Here is a 19393-nt window from a genome sequence, read left to right as displayed (position 1 = left end):
ACATCACATTGCTCTAATACCATAGCACAACAATATGAAGATCAGGAAGCTAAATGTACTTCAGATTTCTATCTACAAATGTTAAAAGATTACTAGAAGTCAAAAATACTAATTTAAGAAATATCCAAATACTTTGTTCACAGTTCCAACTCCAATATTAATTTTGATGATTGGTAAAGCAAATAAACCTGGTCAACAACTTAATAAAATCTCACAAAACTAATTAACTGCAATTATTTTTTCCAAACTGCTCTAAATACAAGAACCTAACAACTATATTAATATAATTAGTCTTTTCTGAAGTAAAAGGAGTAATTATATATTATGGAAATCCTTTCTTATATATTACACTACCTAACCCATCAGTAATCTTTAAGACTCTTAATCACAAATATTCATTAAAAAAATTCAAATCTCTCCAAAGTACTTTGTTATCTTCTTGAAGTCAGTCCTTCCTCTAAAATAAATTCATGCACATACAAGACACTCAAAAATATTTGTTTTAAAATAAAAAGGTTCCGGGGCCCCTGGTGGCTCAGTTGGTTAAGCATCTGCCTTCAGCTCAGGTCATGATCTCAGGGTCCTGGGACCCAGTCCCGCATTGGGCTCTCTGTTGAGTGGGGAGTCTGCTTCTCCCTCTCCGTCTTGCCCCTCCTCACCCCCACTTGTGCGCGCTCTCTCGCTCTCTCAAACACAGAAATAAAATCTTAAAAAGAAAAAAAGGTTTCATGAAATCAGATACATGAACATGTTATATTCTCAGGGGACAGAAAGGGAATACTTTTGAAAAACTACTTTCCTTTAACAAGGTACTACTTATTCTTCACCAGAAGTCTGAAATCTCAGAGCCACGAGAGTACACCAAAAAATGAATTTGCTGGGGAATCATTAAAAAAAAAAAAAGGTGAAGCATAATTTTGACTAACTAGGTTAATTTTAAAATAGAGCATTTTAGAAAGTATAAACATAACAAAATTAAAAGTAGAAAAGCATATAAAATATAAAATCGCTTTATATCTAAATGTTTTATCATCTAAATCCTCAAGTTAAATGATTGTGGATTCTTCCATCTAAAAGAAGAAAATGGCTTTCTCCTACTCAGGTAGGTAGGGTACGTATCAGGGAAAAAAAAAAAATTTCTTCCATGACAGTAACCAAGAAGCATTGTTCTCACTAGTATTCATTTAATTCTCACAATTCTATGAAGTATTGTAATACCTATTTTCAAATTAAGAAATTGAGCCGCAATGAGGCCAGCTATTGGTAACCTTGGAAGATATTCTATAAGAATATTCATATAATTCATACAGTCACAATTTAACAAACAAAAATCAGATTCTAAACCTCTGCAGACCTGATAAAGTGGAATATTCACAAAGCATAATAATTGTCTAAAATAGGTACCATCTCGGGGTGCCTGCTTGACTCAGAAGAGCATGCAACTCTTGATCTCAGGGTCATAAAATGAGCCCCAGGTCAGGTATAGAGACTACTAAAAAAATAAACTTTTTTAAAAAAGGTACCATTTTTTCATCCCATTTCTGTAAAACTCTCAATTAAAAAAAAAAAGGAACCTGAACCTATCTATTCTTGGAGGAGAGAAAAGAAACCAACATCTATTTTAGCTATCAGAGCACTCCGTTTCTACCTTCAAAGAGAATTATCCCTCCATTTTCTTCACTTGAACATCCTAACCACCAAACAAAACACATACAAAAACAACCTAGAAACTTAAAAAAAATGCATTGGTTATTATAATACAGGTTTAACACTTCCTGCAACTAGACAGGGTTTTCTGACCTATATGATTTGGGGCGAGTTATTTCTCTATGCCTCAGTTTTTGTAAAACAGGAATAACAACAATGGTTTACATAGTGTGTTTATGTAAATATAATGCTTACTGTGTACCAGGTACTGTTCTGAGGCAGTTTATATATGCCTATGGACTCATTTAATACAGCAACCCTCTGAGACAGACAAGCACTATTACCACATTTTACGCATGAAGCAGTGAGAAATAATTTGCCTGTGACCACATGGCTAGTAAGTGGCAGAGGATCTGAACTGAAGGCAGTGTGATTCTGGATTCCATGCTCTTTATCATTAGAAGCACAAACTTCATAGAGTTATTATGAGGCTAAACCGAGTTAACACACATAAAATGTTTAGGTCAGTGCCTGCAAGGTGGTAAGCACTCAATAAATACCCGTTATTAAATTCTTCTTGGCCTTAGCCGAAAAGATTTCTCATTTCTTTAGAGTTCACTACTATCACTAAGACAAGACTTGAGGCCAACCTATTATTTCTGATGATTTACTTAACTCACGTATTAGATTCTGATGTGCGGTAATCACAACAATCCAAGAGTTCTTGATTTTTGACTAAAAACTTTGCAGGAAAACCACAGCAAAAAAGAAAAATACCTTCCTTGGAAAAGTTACACACCTCTGTAGCCACCTGTCAGGTACTTCTCAAACACTTATCCAAAAAACTATAGGCCACAGAAAGAGCAGGCAGAACCATATCTGATAACGGTAACTTAAATCTCTACCAAAAAAGTAACTTTTGAACCGGCTAATCCAGAGGCTAGTGCCTCACTAGTGTTAGGCATGAATTTTTAACTGAATCACCGACCCTCCTACTTTTGCAAAATCCTCACCAACACACCCCACTCTTCCTTATAGGGGCTGGACCCCACGCTTCACCCGGCTTCCCATTAATCCATGTCAATCTCTCCCTCGGTTTTTGCTTTTTTCCTAATCAGCTAACTTTGAGGCCTAGATAAGGAGAGTGCGCCTTCCTAGGCACCTCCTAATAAAACACCATCTGATGAAGCCCTTGCCTGATGATATTTTCTGACAAACGCTCCAGGGTGGGTGCCCCGACGGGGCCTCGAGGTCTGGCGCCCGGCAGAGATGGCCAACTCTCGGGGGCGTCTCTGCGCTGCCCGCACCGCGCCAGGCGTAGGCCTGGCCGCACAAAATGCCCAACAAGCCCTCCCGTGAACCAGCGACTTTAACCGAACGCAGACCCAGCCGGGCTCTCAAAGGGCTTTCTTCAGCAAGGATGGCTCGGTCGGACCTCTCCCCTCGCTCCCCTGACACCGCCCACAGCGAACATGCTTGAGGGGAAACCCGCAGAGTTTTCCTCACAAAGAGCCGGGATCGTCCGCGAGTGGTAGCGTTCCTCGACCCTCCAAACCCCCCAGCCCGCAGCGCCGCCAGCCCCCACTGCCCCTCCTCAGACACAGCCCCGCCGAGGGGACGCCCGGGTCCCTCCGGCTCAACCATCGCACCAGCTGGCGCTTCCCCCTGTCCCCGCGGGCCCGGACTTGGTTCCGCCCACCCGCGAGGAAAAACTCGACCGACAACTGCGGCCAACCGCCCCTTCCCCCACAAACCGCGGTACTTGGTTCCACCCACACCCTCCCCCCACTCCAACTCGGTTCAACTCGGCTCCTTACCCAAAGACATATCAATTTTGTCAAGGTTTTCATTGCTGCGGGCTTTCGGCGGCGGCGGCGGTGGGGTCGCCGTAGCTCCCATTAACCGGGTACCAAACCGGTTCATGGCTGGGGACGTCGCGCTGGAACAGTCAGCGGAGAAGGCCACAGACCGAGGCCTGCCACCTCCCACTCACGCACGCAGACTAGCCGCACCGAGGGAGCGCGCACGCGTGCTGGCGGTACCCTCGCTCTCCCACCCGCGGCTGCGGACGGGGGGAGGGGCTACAGAGACGAGCGGCCGGCGAGAGGGGCTCCGCGCCCAAGCTTGCTCCTAGCGGCCCTTGCCGGACAGGAGGAAACATTGCACCTGCTGCTCTGGACGCTTGCAAAGGCCGCTGTTTTAGCTATTCGCCTTTCCGCCCAAATTGGGGGATGCTGGACCCTGAGAACCTCAGGATCGCATGCCTTAAATGAGATTGTGTTCCTCCGTGTCCTTCCACTCTGTCCTGCTTCAGAAGGGCCCCCTAAGCTTTGGTACACACGAACCTTTCACACCCCACAGCAATGCAGCCTCAGAGGCAGGATAGACCCTATAAAGCTTAGGTCGCAGAACTGCATCCCAGCTCCCCTCTCCCAGGCAGCTCCTCCACCTGCAACAGGCGGAGTCGCCACGTTCGGATGCAGAGCAAAAGCTGCAGTAACAACTGTTGCGTCACCTTACCGATAAACGCAAATGCTAACGTTTCCGCATTTGTACCACTTCTCAGCAGGCACTCTCAAAACATTTTACACGGTACTAGCTACCTTAATAACACCTCATCTTCCCTTAGGAGAGGGGTAAGTACCTCTTTTTTTTTTTTTTTTTTTTTTTTTGGTTGCCTTTTTCTCTAATTCATTTGCGTTGGGAATTAATAGGATTCGTTTTTCTTTCTAATCATCCTTGTAGGAAAACTTCTTAATATTTTATGAATTCCTGAATAATAACTTTTTTCCCTCTATTTACAAAACATGATATTCTCTTTCTCCTTACCTCTTTCTCCTCCTCCAAATCAACTGTGCTTGTATGGAAGCATTTAGGTTATATCACCCTCATAACAGATTAAAAGTATCTGAGATGTTTGCATCTAAGGAAAAAACCAGGACGGGTATTCCGTCCATTTAGAAATCTGTGCCACCTTCCTCCTGTCCACTTCCTAAAATTTCTTTTTGCATAGAGAGGAACCAGTGACCTAAAGCATCTAGAAACCACAGTAGCCTGTACGTAATTAATTTTCCCCCCAAGACAAAAATATAACCATGGAAGACGAGTGAATCAGCCCAGAACACACCTATGAAGGGGTATAAGAAACTTTAATGGTAAAGGAAGGTTTGGACTAAAAGAACCCAAGAACGTGTCATATTTGGCATGTCAAGGAGAGTAGCATATATTCTCTCAGCACAATGTGCTTGATTTTATTACTATTCAACCCAACAGCCACCACCTCTCTCCAGACTGCTAAAAACTAGGGGAGATTTGTTATAGAGATAAAAGTATGAGAGAGACCTAGGTTTTACTGAGTGGTACCTTTTTCACTCACTTCAGTCATTCACTGTGTGAACTTGGGAGACTGTCTGGGTCTCATACTCATCTGCAAAACAAGAAGTAGTTATACTAAATACATTATACGTAATTATTCTTGGATTTCTTATGGTTCTAAAGCCTTCTATGCATGAAACATTTTTCTTCACACTATCATTCTCTCCTTAGAAATAACTTCTATAGGGGCGCCTGGGTGGCACAGCGGTTGTGCGTCTGCCTTCGGCTCAGGGCGTGATCCCGGCATTGTGGGATCGAGCCCCACGTCAGGCTCCTCCGCTATGAGCCTGCTTCTTCCTCTCCCACTCCCCTTGCTTGTGTTCCCTCTCTCTCGCTGGCTGTCTCTATCTCTGTCTAATAAATAAATAAAATCTTTTAAAAAAAAAGAAATAACTTCTATAATCTCTGCTTATTTGTGGGAGTAATCTACAAGAAAGAACATTAGGTTAAGTTCTTAATGTTACAGCAAGAAAAGTAATGCATTTAGAGTTTGGATGCATTTTGTACTTCAGTTATTTATAGGACAGATAAGAAAAATCCCAAATGTATAAAATCCAACCCACCACCAATATATATAAAGATTCCCTTTTATCCTGATCTTCTCCCCAAAACTGAAGCTCAACTCCAAATCTCCTTAACTTTAAAGGGAATATGCCCCAATATTTCATTAAGCAATCCTAGCTGTTGTGTTTCAGACTTTGAGATTTCCCCAAAGGCTGAGGCTCTGAGTCTTAGAGCAGTCACCCAGATTCCAAAGGGAAAAACAAAGAAACGAGAACCACTGTGTAAGGATAGGTCAGGCACACACAAAACAGTAGAAAACAAAACAGCAACCTGAGACACATACAGCAAAAGTGAGGTGGAAGACACACTGAGAAATCAGAACTGGGGCTTGTCTAAGAAGTGGATCTGCCAGCCACAAGGGCTGGAGTAAAAAAGTCAACCCCGCATTTTCAGGGGCCTGAGAGGCAATTATTCGTTTAATTATATAGTCATTGAGCACCAGGCATTGTAATAGGCTCTGGGGATTAAATGATGAGTAAAGATGGATTCAGCCCCTATCTTCATACAGCTTGCAGAGCAAAAAAAATTTTTTTTCTGAGCACCTACTGTGACTCAGTACAGTACTGAGCAGGACACTGAATATATAGCCATTGTCTGGAGTACCATAGTTCAGCAGCTTCGTCCAAGTCAGAATGAACACGGAATTCAAGTAACTGCCCTTTTTAGAAGCTTGATTTCATACAGTATACATAAGACAATGTCTAGGATTGCCAGATAAAAGACAAGATCGGTTACATTTGAATTGTAGATAAACAATGAATAAATAGCAAATTACTACAGGATGTTGCATGTGATATTTAGGATATATTTATATTAAACAGTTACTCATTATTTATCTGAAATTCAAATTTAACTGGGAGTCTTAGATTTTTACTTTTGCTAAATCTGGCAACGTTAACATCATACCTCTCTATCATCACATTGTGGCTCTCTTCGCACAATGTGCATAGAGATCTACATTCTCTTCAGAGGTAAGCACAGTTCATGTATTTCACCCCTTAACTTATTAGTTTGATATTTCTTCTAAGTCCCTCTTTTTTCAGCTTTATTGAGGTATAATTGATAGCCAATAAAAGACACATATTTAAAGTGTGCGATTTATATGGGCATATGGTGTATAGACTGCAAAAACACCACCATAAAGAGGATAATAAATATATCTATCATCCCCAGAAGTTTTCCTGTGCTCCTTTATAATCCTTTCCCCAGCCACTACATAAGCAACCACTGATCCTACAGATTAATTTGCGTTTTCTAGAATTTTATATAAGTAGAATCATACAGTATATATTCTTTTTTTTTTATCTGGATTACTTCACTCAGCGTAATTGTTTCCAATCTGTATGCCTTTCATTCTTTTGCTTGCCTGATTGCACTGACTGGGAACTCCAGTACCATATATTTTTTTAAGATTTTATTTATTTATTTGAGAGAGAGAGAGAGAATGAGCTGGGGGGAGGGAGAGGCAGACTTCCCACTGAGTAGGGGGCCCGATGAGGGCTTGATCCCAGGACCCTGAGATCATGACCTCAGCTGAAGGCAGACGCTTAATCGACTGAACCACCCAGGTGCCCCTTCAGTACATATTTAAAAGGAGAGGTGAAAGTGAGGATCTTTCCCTTATGACAAACCCCAGGGGGAAAGCATTATCTTTCATCGTTATGCTAGATTTTTTTGCAGATGCCCTTTATCAGGTTGAAGAAGTTTCCTTCTACTCATGGTTTGTGGAGAGTTTTAATCATGAGTGTATGTCAAATTTTATCTAATATTTTTCTGCATCTATTGAGATGACCAAATGGGGTTTAAAAAAAATGTCTTTTTTTCAACTGTCGAGCTACCCTTGCATTTCTAGGAGAAACCTACTTGGTCATGGTGTATTATCTTTTTTATGCATCGTTGGATTTGGTTTGCTAATGCTTTGTCAAGGATATTTTTTTTCTTTTCATGAGTGATTTTTTAAAAAAGATTTTATATATTTATTTATTTGAGAGAGAGAGAGAGAGCACAAGCAGTGGGAGACGGAGGGGCAGAGGGAGAGAGAGGAGCAGACACCCCGCTGAGCAGGGAGCCTATTGAGGGGCTCAATCCCAGGACCCTGGGATCATGACCTGAGCCAAAGGCAGATACTTAACCAACTGAGCCACCTGGGCACCCCTCATGAGTGATATTGATGTGTAGTTTCCATTCCTTATAATGTCTGTCTGATTTTGGTATCAACTCTTGCTTTACAGAAGAGGATTTTTGTACTTCTGTAAATTTGCAAAATTTCTATTACACTGATATAAAAAGGGATTTAGGTATAATTTGTATCACCTGTAGGTATAGTATGTATTAGTTAGGTATAACTATTTTTTTTAAGATTTTATTTATTTATTCGACAGAGATAGAGACAGCCAGCAAGAGAGGGAACACAAGCACGGGGAGTGGGAGAGGAAGAAGCAGGCTCATAGCGGAGGAGCCTGATGTGGGGCTCGATCCCACAATGCCGTGATCACGCCGGGATCACGCCGGGATCATGCCCTGAGCCTAAGGCAGACGCTTAACCGCTGTGCCACCCAGGCGCCCCTAGTTAGGTATAACTATTATCATTGTACCTGACTCTCTTAAGTTACTTGCATGCACAGTACGGTTTTTCTTCTCTTTGCTGCTCAGTTCTTCTCATTCTACCCCATTTGCCACTATCTCTGCTGCAGTGGCTTTTTCTTTGCCACTTTGCTATAGCTTCGTGTTCCTCTTTGTGTTGTCTTTTCCTTCGTTCTAAGCTCCTCTAGCTGTTCTAGTCTTCTGCCTTTTAATCTTAGGATTCATTCATTTATTAGTTCAACTAGAGTTTGAGTTCCTACTATGTACAGACCACTGCTACAGTGCAGTGATACAGCAGAACATAGCAGCAGATACATGACAGGCAGGGGTGCAGACGTAGCCGAAGGCATTACTGGTCTCCATGTCCCTGACCATCAGTTTTCTCTGACTACAGAACTTACTCCGTGTGGACAGAGGAACTTGAAGGGGAATTCTTCCTGGACTCAGAGGTTGGATCTCTAGTTCACTCCTTATTAGGCTTTGTCTTCTTTGGGCAGGGTAGGTGTGCTGTCAACCAAGGATTCTAGTCAATTCACTGAATGACTAATTGTGGAATTTTCTAAAGCTACACAAATCTATGTAAGTCACAGTTTCTCCTTATTTACACCTTATTTACATGGTTCCCTTTAAAAAAAAATATATCCTTGATTTGTATTAGACAGTTTGGTGGTCTAGGAAGGTTCTGGAAAGCCAGGATTCCAGAGTCATGGGGCCTTTAGGCAGTTTTTCTTCTCCCCATGCTGCTTCTCTCTTTGCCCCTTGGCCTCCTTGTTCTGGGATCAAGAGCCATGCCTGGACTCTCATCTCTCTCTTTCCCTCAGGAGAGAATCCATTCTCTTGGCTCAGGTTTATTTAGCTAGAGTTTCAGAGAGCTGAGACAAGGACATAGTGAACATTCTTCAAATGTGTTAAGGATTTGCTTAGCCCCAAAATAAGATTTTTAAAAATTTCATTGTAACTTCTTAATTTCTGAATTTTTGTGCATTACCCATGGATGGCAATGAGCTTTCCCATATGATTGAATAAGTGAACTAATACTAAATATTTAAAATGGGTGGAAATGTTGCTGTAAAGACAGAATAGAACCAGTCAAGTAAGATCTGGCAGAATTCTTCAAAAGCTTTAAAAATTATCACACTTGAGGGGTGCCTGGCTGGCTCAGATGGTAGAACATGTGACTCCTGTCCTCAGGGTTGTGAGTTCAACCCCCCCGTTGGGTGTAGAGATTACTTTAAAAAAATAAATAAAATCTTTTTTTTTAAGATTTCATTTTTTTATTTATTTGAAAGAGAGAGAGAGAGAACACAAGCAGGGGGAGCGGCAGAGGCAGAAGGAGAAGCAGGCTCCCTGCTGAGCAGGGAGCCCCAAAAAATAAATAAAATCTTTAAAAAAGTAAAGCTTATAGCAGTTCATATCAAATGCGATTTTTTAAAAAGTAATCTCCACACCCAATGGGGGCTTGAACTCACAACCCTGAGATCAAGAGTAGTATGCTCTACTGACCGAGCCAGCCACGGAGCCCTATAAGCTTTATTAAAAGAAGAGAAAAGGAAAAAAAAAGAATTTTGGTAAATCAGTAAATTTGGTAAAGTCAGTGAATTGGTTTTGGCAAAATTGGCTAAAGACTTCTTAAAATGCTAAACTGTGGAAAAAACAGAAATTAAAATATATTAAAAATTAATCATTATAAAAGAAGAAATTTCCATGTGAAACACTAAAATTTTCATTACATTGATTTTAGGATGCAGTCATGAGAAAAACAAAATCATACTAAAATCCTTGCCTATTTTCAAATCTAGAAAAATTTTGTAAACATAGTGTAATAACCCCTATACCCTTCACCAAGATTCACCAGTTATTAAAGTTTTGCCACATTTGCTTTCTCTATACAGACAATCCCCAACTTATGGTTTGACAGAATTTTTTGACGTTATGATGGTATGAAAGTGATATGCATTCAGTTGAAACTGAACTTAGAATTCTAAGTTTTGATCTTTTCCCAGGCTAGTGACACCCCATAGATACTCTCTCATGGCGTGGGGCAGCAGCAGCCAGTGCAGCTCCATTAGCCAGGTGACCTGGACGGTAAACAACTGATACGTTTACATCTATTCTGCACTCATACAGCCATTTGGTTTTTCACTTTCAGTATTCAACACATTACATGAGATATTTAACACTTTATGATTAGATAGGCTTTGTGTTATAGGATGTTGGTCAACTGTAGGCTAATAATGGACATGTTCTGAGCATTTTTAAAGTAGCCTAAGCTATGATGTTCAGTAGGTTACGTGTATTTTTTTTAAACTTTTTTATTTATTTGAGAAAGAGCATGAGCAGGGAAGGGAGAGGCAGAGGGAGAAGCTGACTCCCTGCTGAGCAGGGAGCCTGAGGCGGGGCTCCATCCCAGGACCCTGAGACCATGACCAGAGCCTAAGGCAGATGCTTAACCAACCGAGCCACCCAGACGCCCCCAAATGGCTGTAATTCTTATTTGTTGTTGTTGGACAATCTGAGAGTAAATTGCAGACATCGTGATATAGAATATATCTCTAAGTATATTCTTTTACATAACCATGCTAAAATGATCAAATTCAGAAAAAATAACATTGATGTAATTCTGTTCTCTGATGTACAGTCTATATTTAAATTTTGCCAATTATCCTAATAAATAATTATCCTTTATACATTTTTTTTCCAATCTAGGATCGAATCCATGTTCTCATGTTGCATTTCTTTGTCCTGCCTCTTTTGTCTCCTTTAATATAAAATTTGTCAGCTTTTCTTAGTTTTTTATATTTATATTTTTGAGGATTGAAGGCTGTTGTTATATAGACTGTCCTCCACTTTTACTCTTGTCTTATTGCTAGCCTGTAATTAAATTCAGGTTATTCACTTCCGTCATGAGTACTATGTAAGTGATGTTGTGTCCTTCTCAGAACTTAACATTAGAAAGCACATGATGTCGTTTTTTCTTATCGGTGATCACTTGATGAAGGTCATGTCTGCCAGTTTTCTCGATTCTCCATTGTAAAGGGACCTCTTTTTCCTCTTTTTTCTTTCTTTCCTTTCTTTTCTTTCTTTCCTTTCTTTTTTGTCTTTTTCCCATTTCTAATGAGTAAATGCTCTGTGGGGAGATAGTTTGAGACTGTATAAATATCCTGTTTCAGAACAAATTTCACTAATGGCTTTAGCATCCATTCATGATTCTTGCATGAATCGATTATTAGTGGTGGCTACAAAACAGTGATTTTCTAAGTCTAACATTCCTCTACATTAGTTGACATTTTACTGTGGAAAACAGTTTTCCCTTCTCCTCTTTCTTTCTTCCCTTTTCTATTTATTTATTATTTGCATACTTATTTATATATGCATGTAATTCCATAGAAATTCAGACTCATCCTGTGTTCAAAAATTCTCTTTTGAAAAGCAAAGTGGTAAAGAGTGTAAGAACTGTGCTTGCCTTTGAAAATAGTGTAGATACGTATACATTTCATGGATTAACTCATTTTGATGCTCAAATTGTTTTTGACTTGGCCAGTGAGAGCCATTTCTTAGCTTTTAAAATTTGAATATGTTATACAATGTTGCTAAGAGTAATTTTAGTGAATATAATAAAAAAAGAACATATTCATGACTATAATTGATGTTGGTTGAATATATTTAAGAAGACTAGTTAAATAAAGTAAAATGAAAACAAAGAGGGAGGCAAACTGTAAGAGATGCTTAACTCTAGGAAACAAACTGAGGGTTGCTAGAGGGGAGGTGTGTGGGGAATGGGTAATTGGGTGATGGGCATTAAGGAGGGCACTTGATGTAATGAGCACTGGGTATTATATGCAACTGACGAATCACTAAATTCTACCCCTGAAACTAATATACAGTATATGTTAACTAAATTGAATTTAAACAAAAAATAAAAAACAGACTATTTCTTAAAACCAAATTTTGGCAAATTGGTAAATGTAAGGTGCTTTAAAAATCCATTATTTGAATAACTGATTCTTAAGTGAATTTAGCTTTTTGCCATTGGTACTCTAGGACCTATTACTGTTTGAATAAAACTAGAATCCTGGTGATCTTGAAAACAAAAACATTGATCAATATCAAACAAACTTCTTCAGGTTTTTTGACTTTTAAAATATTACTTCAGCAAGCAGTCCTAAGTAAGACCATTACATTTATGTGACTTACTGAAGCCTCATGCTAGATATTTTTGTGTATTTGACAATTTTTGCATTTGGGTCTCAGAAGCACAATCTTGGATTAATCACAAGCCTTGATTCATGATATACTCTCATCATTTTCCATGCATGGCCCACTTTAATTTGGTTAGTTAATTATTTCATTTTTTTGGTTATTTTAAATAACCAATTATAGTTAGTTATGATATTGTAACTAATTAGTTATTTTGAAAACTGTGCACCTACAAAGCCACCACTCAAAACAAACGCTAGGATAGACAATAGACCTATGACCTAACAATTCCAATTCTAGGTATGTACCCAAGAGAAACCTTTGTTTATATACAAGAGGGCACATGTAAAAGAGTATTAATAGCAGCACTGTTTATAATAGCAAAACCCTGGAAACAACCCAAATGCCTATCAATGAAAGACAGCATGAATAAACTGGTGTGTTCACACAATGAACTATTATATAGCAGTCAAAATCAATGAACTACAGTGACATACGATAATGTGACTAAATCTTACCAATGTAATATTAAGTAAAAAGCTAAGGCCCCAAAGAATAAATACAGTTCAATAGCCTTTTTAAAAGTCAAAACACAAAATAAAAAAAATAATTTCTAGGTATATAAATTGATACAAAGAAACTACATAAAAAGGGAAGCAGTGTAATCATAAAGCAGGGATTCAGGATAGGGCCATCTGGGGTGAGAGAAAGCAGAAGGATGGGACAGGGGGACACATGGCTAATGTAGGTTGTTATCACATTTATTAACTGACTGCTTTAAATGTGTGTAAACCCAGACTTGGGTGTAACTTTTCCCAGAACTTTTACTATAGCATTCTCTGAGACTTTCTACAACTTTAGTTCTAGAATTTCCTGATAAAGCGGACTTTCATGTAAATATGCTAACATCATGTGGCATTAATTTGGGATCATACTGTATGTCAAAAACTGAAGTTCATGCATTTGTAGAGATAGAAGCGAAATCCCAATGATTAACACTGCTCCTTTCTAAAAAAGTATAACCCTTTAGTAGGAAAATATGAGAAAATTTGAACGGAATATTTTTTATATAAATGGAAGTTGGAAGTCATAACTTGCGTTAAAAAGCTCCTTCATTTCACTTTTAATTCACAGAAGTTTTCTCAAGTTTGAAAATTCCTGGAAGTCAAATATTATTTTGAATAGAGTAACTAGTTTTCCACAGAACTAACCTAGATACCCCCCCTCAGAGAGTAGTACTGATTCTATTGCTTTACCATTGCACTAATCCCAACCTCCTTGTTCCCTACTGCCCTAGTTCAGGCCTGAACTTGCAAACTAGTAACCCAAAGGCACATTTCGCCTACAGACAAACTCCTTTTTGGCCTGTGTAATGTTTACAACAACAAAATGTTACCAATATTTAAAAACTGGAAGGTGTACTTAAAAATGCAGACTCCAGCTTCTATTGCAAAATCAGCATATCGGGGAATTCTAGGCCTATATGCCCATTTTGCAACACTCAATTATAGAAAAGGTGAGACCTCCCTTTTTGGATGAGCTTTCCAGTTCAGAGAGTTTCTGCCATTCCGCTACAACCAGCTCACTTCACTCATTGGCATTACCTGCTTGGCCTCTATAGGGATTTCCAAGCTCCTTTCATATCTGTTCTTTCACTCTTGCCTCCAGGATGGTACACACCCCATTCCCTCTCCACATTGTCAAAAGTCGTTTTCTTTTTTTTTTTTTTTTTAAGATTTATTTTATTATTTATTTGACAGAGATAGAGACAGCCAGCGAGAGAGGGAACACAAGCAGGGGGAGTGGGAGAGGAAGAAGCAGGCTCATAGCGGAGGAGCCTGACGTGGGGCTCGATCCCGGAACGCCAGGATCACGCCCTGAGCCGAAGGCAGACGCTTAACCGCTGTGCCACCCAGGCGCCCCCAAAAGTCGTTTTCTAAGCAGGTTTGGTCAAATCACTTCTTGATTTGCATATTCTTAACTTGCTCGTAATTGTTCCAAGGATAAAATCCAGAATCTTTAGAACGACACTTCATGATCTAGGGTGTCTGTACACCAACACCATTCTGTTCCCCACCTCGTCCCAAGTTCTTATTACTGCTCAGAACCAGTACTTCCCAAACCAGCATGCTTCCTTATGCGGGGGCCACTGTTTCCACTTTCTCTTCTCCTGGCTAATTCATACGTATCCTTAAAAACTCTGCTCTGACATCAGTTCTCCAGAAAACCTTCCCCAAAAGCCTTTTCCCTCCTCCTTTTCCTTTGTGATCCCAAAGCAACCCGTGCTCTTCAGTTCGTGAGCTCTTCATTTAAATGCTTGAGGTCCCCAAACATCACCGACAGCTGTTAAGCCAGGGAAGGCTGAAGTGGGGTTAACAGTACGGGATTAAGACCAGCGTTAATTCCTAGTCTAGACTTCTGATCCCGTCGGGACCCAAGTGTGAAGCGTGACGGGAGTGTGTAAGGCTTCGCACCCTTACGCATTCCAGAATATAGCATTAGTGTTCCCTGCCTAGTGTACGGCCGCGAGCACGCAGCCAGGGCCCGCATCCGCCGCGAGCGCGGCCTTGGATTGGGCAGGGCGGAGCATGCCGGGAGCGGCCGAGTCTTCGAAGTGCTTGCTGGGAGTTGTAGTTCTTGGTGCCGGAAGTGGGGGTGGCAGGGATAGAAACCGCAGCTGAGACTGCAATCACCGCGCCTGCTGTCAACCCGGGTGTAGTGCATCACCCTGAGCCCACCCACCGAGGGTGCCTCCTCCGTTCCCTGGGGCTTCGGGAGTCCTGAGGGACGAAGTGGCAGGGACGCCTCTTTTCAGAGAGGCGACGTCGTAGCCCCGGATGCGGCCGGAGGGCGCGGGAATGGAGCTCGGCGGCTGCGAGGAGCGCCTGCCGGAGGAGAGCAGGTGGGCTGGGAAGGAAGGGCCTGGAGAGTCGGGGGCAGATGGATGTACCCAACCACCAGGAGGGTTGGGAGGGCTCGGAGAGCACCGGGAGAAGTGTTGGGCTTGATGGACTTTAGGGCGACTGTTTTGGGCGACTTGTTTGGGAAGAAATTGTGAGAAGAGGGACTGGCAGGGCGTGGATAGGACGGACGAGGGAACGGGTTTAATGAGTGTGGGTAGAATATGCTGAGGGCAGGGGGAGCAGGAGAGGAGGTGGATATTGAGAGGTGCTGGGTGAGATTTTACAGGCCAGAGTCTATAGATAGGAGTAGGGCACAAGGTTGATGGCCCGAGTGAAACTTGCGGTGACAGCATGTCGGACCAGTATTAAAATTGGTGGTGTAAGAATTTCTGGGCGCAAAGGTTAGGCATTATGACTGGCCTAGAAAGAAGCTTTGGCGGGGACAAGTGTGAGGAAGAAGACGAGAAGGAGAGCCTGTGTATGAAAGTGGACGATTGTAATGGCCATGGTGTGGGGGAGGGGGCTTGCTAATGAAACTAGAAATTGTGTGCGTGTCTCTGTCAGAGTGGCAGGGTCTTTCTGTCATTTCCTTTTCATCTTCAAACCTTTCTCTCCTTCCCCACAATGCAATTAAGCAATTTCACATTTATTTATATGGAACTATTGTCATCTAGTTCATACCCTTTAGAAATGGAGGATTTAAGGTTTTACAAACTACTTTGACTAAATGGTGACTTATTCTATGTATAGGTGCTTCCCATATTTAGAATTTGCTTCAGTGAGAAAACATCAGCAGGGGGAAATTAATGAGATATTGTGCCCAGGTGAAGACCTGGCTGTTTTTAAGTTTGACACGTCTTTTATCTACACTGTTAGCTTGTGGCCTGGTATACGAAATGTGGGCCAACAAGACTGGGTTCCTGCCTGAGATGTATGAATGATGAGTTCAGTGAAACTGAATATCTTACTTCCCTTTTCCACGTTTCAGTTTCTGCTTGTGTATATTTGGCTATTTATTCTTCCTCCAGATGTCCGTGAAATGCTTCATGTGAAAGGTCTCATATGAATTTTAAAAAGTTTTTGGTTCATTTTTCTTTTCCTTTACCAGATCATGTGAGAGAGGCTGGGTTGGAAATTCAAGTTCACATTTCCTCCCCATCTAGCTGGGTTAGTTATTTATTTAATGAATTTAAATAAACACGTATCACATGCCAGGCCCTACTTAGGAGCCTTACAAGTATTAATTTATTTACTTCTCATGACAGCTGTATGAGACAGGTATTATTATTATCCCCATTTAATAGATGAGGAAGCTGAGACATGAACAGGATAAATAACTTGCCAAGTTCCTGCATTGAATCCTGGTGGAACTGGGATTCAAGCCCAGGCAATTTGGCTCCAGAGTCTGCACTTTTTATACTTATGTTATGCTGCCTCTCATTATGCTAATATACTGTAACAAATGTATAAGATAATGAATTTTATGGCATTCTTTGCCTGTCATTCAGGCCAGTAGGACAACTCCTTTGCAGGTTTATTTTTCTCTCTATTATTTTTTTCCATGCTTACCTCTCTCTCTTTTTTTTTTTTTTTTTTAAGATTTATTTATTCACCGGAGAGAGAGAGAGGGCAGGGGGAGGGGCAATGGGAGAGGGAGAGAATCCCAAGCAGACTCCCCACTGAGTGTGGAGCCCAACACTAGGCTCAATCCCACAACCTGAGTTGGTCGCTCAACCAACTGAGCCACCCAGGTGCCCCTTTAATGCTTGCCTCTTAACCAAGCAACTCTAGTTAAAATTTAATTTCTAGAGTGGGACTATCCCCACAAGGTCACTGGTATTGTTGCTATAGCCTACTCTTTGTTGGTGGCTGGTTAACTCAGAATGTGTTGTTTAATGAGGTTTCATGGCACCAAAGGCCTCCTTAGCTCCAAATAGACAACTGGCATATACAAATTTGTGCCTGAGAATTGAGGCATTGTGGCTGGGTCACTGCTAATCTAACTTTCTATCGTCAATAAAATACCCAATTCAGAAAAAATCTGCATGGTGAGATAGCATTGTTTTTTAAAAAAGATTTTATTTACTTATTTATTGGAGAGAGTGAGAGCATGAGTGGGGAGGAGCAGAGAGAGAGGGACAAGCAGACTCTGTGCTGAGCACAGTGCCCAATACAGGGCTCAATCCCAAGACCCTGAGATCATGACCCGAGCTGAAATCAAGAGTCTGATGCTTAACCGACTGAACACCCAGGCGTCCCAAGATGGCATCAGTTTTATATATAAAGGGTGTGTGTATGGGGGCGCCTGGGTGGCACAGCGGTTAAGCGCCTGCCTTCAGCTCAGGGCGTGATCCCGGCATTCCGGGATCGAGCCCCACATCAGGCTCCTCCACTATGAGCCTGCTTCTTCCTCTCCCACTCCCCCTGCTTGTGTTCCCTCTCTCGCTGGCTGTCTCTGTCTCTGTCAAATAAATAAATAAAATCTTTAAAAAAAAAATAAATAAAGGGTGTGTGTGTGTGTGTGTGTGTTTTATATATTTATATATATTTTGTATATAAAGGATAAACTTATCAATATATTTTCTGGAAGTGGTAGATGTAGTGAAATGTGCATAAGCTTTATAACCAAATAGGCCTGCATTTGAATCCTATCTCTACTGCTTAATTTGGCTCATCCATCTGAGTGGGGAAAATAATGCCTTCCTGACTGGTAACTTGTAAGGTTTTGTTAAGATAATGTGCATGAAACTCTTCATGGAGTGCCTGGTATGTGCTAAGTGCAAAAAATGTCTGCTTGCTGTCTTCTCCCCAGTTTTCTTGAAATAAGGTGGGAATGTGCTTTTCTGGTGGCTGTTCTCAGTTGTACAGCTTGTTCTTCCTCCTTCCAAGGCTCCTCTTGAGTTCAGCACACCGAGGATCAGAGTGTTAGCCTAGCTTTTCACTCTATCCTTGGAGTGTAGTTATTTCATAGGTTCCCTTCATTTTCATCTAGCTAGTTATCACTCTAGCAAAATGCCATACTGCTTAGAGTTAATGCTTCTCTTTCTTTAGTTGGGTAGTAAGTGCCAGTTTTTGGAGATTGTCTGGTGAAACTACCAAACAATGAAAGAAATGGTTCTTCTAGCATTGCTCTGTCACCCTAGACTGCTTTGGGCTATGCAGTCTGAACTTGGAACCCAGCTCTATGAAGTTTTCCTGGTGCAGTGATCCAGATGGAGTCAAAATTCAAGTATTAAAATACTTTTTAGTGTCTTCAAACTGAGCTCAATCCATTGGTTAAAACCTTTTCATCTTCTTTTCTCTCTCTCAGTTAATAGCATTTTTCACTCAGCAAACCCAGAAGCCTCAAAGTGAAATTTGGTACTTTGCTCTTCATTTCCCATATCCAGGCAGTTTCCAGGTCCTATGAATTTTGTTCCTGATTTTTCTCCCTCAAAACTTAATTTTTTTCTCCATTTCCAAATATATTTGCTTATATTACTAAAAAATCCAGGGAGTAGTATTGCTTCAGGCATGGCCAAATTTATGTAGGTGCTTAAACAAGAATTTGTTCTTATCCATGGGCTCCTCTTCCCTATGTGTTGGCTTCATTCTAAGGCCGACTTTTATACAGGATTACCCTAAGCAATCCCAACAAAAACAAAACAAAATAAAACAAAGCAATCCGAATAGGTATAACAAAAACAAAAATTCAGAGGCTGGCTATTTTTGGATTGACCTGAGTTATGTTCCCCTTCTTATAATCAGGGTATGGAATATGCTGCTCAGTCAGGCCTAAATTACGTGCCCAACCCTGAATCCTGAGGCAAGGGTATACTTTCTTGGAACTTCATGGACCAGAGTAATTGGGAGAGGGGTGATTCCCCGGTGGAAAAGGAGAGTTCTGTTACCAAAAGAAAGGGACATGAATTCCGGGCATGGAATATATAAACAATATATTCATCGAGGACCCTTATTGTTTCTAATTGTGGACTATCTCAGTAGCCTCCTAACTGACCTTCCAATCTGAACTCTGGCCCCAATTCCAGACAGCCTCCACACAGCCACCACCTTAATTTTTCGGAAGCAAAGTTACTATAGTATTTTGCTCAGAAATGTTTAGTCTTTTCTTATTGAAAAATAGA

At 41.0% G+C, this 19393-nt stretch overlaps 2 protein-coding genes across 10 annotated transcripts in view; one reads left to right on the top strand and one right to left on the bottom strand.

The window, feature by feature from the left end:
• Positions 1–3732, bottom strand: part of FYTTD1 (forty-two-three domain containing 1) — a 28457-nt gene extending 24725 nt beyond the window's left edge. Inside the window, exon 1 of the mRNA XM_026495516.4 lies at positions 3465–3732. Coding sequence (XP_026351301.1) covers positions 3465–3570 — 106 coding nt within the window. The 5' untranslated portion in view covers positions 3571–3732. The remainder of the gene's footprint in view (positions 1–3464) is intronic.
• Positions 3733–14996: 11264 nt separating this feature from the next.
• The window catches only part of RUBCN (rubicon autophagy regulator), a 53244-nt gene continuing 48847 nt past the window's right edge, over positions 14997–19393 (top strand). For 7 of the 9 annotated variants that reach the window (XM_026495558.4, XM_048215013.2, XM_026495549.4 and 4 more), the window contains exon 1: positions 14997–15268. In XM_026495558.4, coding sequence (XP_026351343.1) covers positions 15204–15268 — 65 coding nt within the window. In that variant the 5' untranslated portion in view covers positions 14997–15203. The remainder of the gene's footprint in view (positions 15269–19393) is intronic. The other 2 variants (XR_003315024.4, XM_057306637.1) reach the window with 1 other exon arrangement.

This window comes from Ursus arctos, unplaced genomic scaffold (assembly GCF_023065955.2).
Source record: "Ursus arctos isolate Adak ecotype North America unplaced genomic scaffold, UrsArc2.0 scaffold_4, whole genome shotgun sequence".
Lineage (NCBI taxonomy): Eukaryota > Metazoa > Chordata > Mammalia > Carnivora > Ursidae > Ursus > Ursus arctos.
This window is presented reverse-complemented; position numbering and strand designations above follow the sequence as displayed.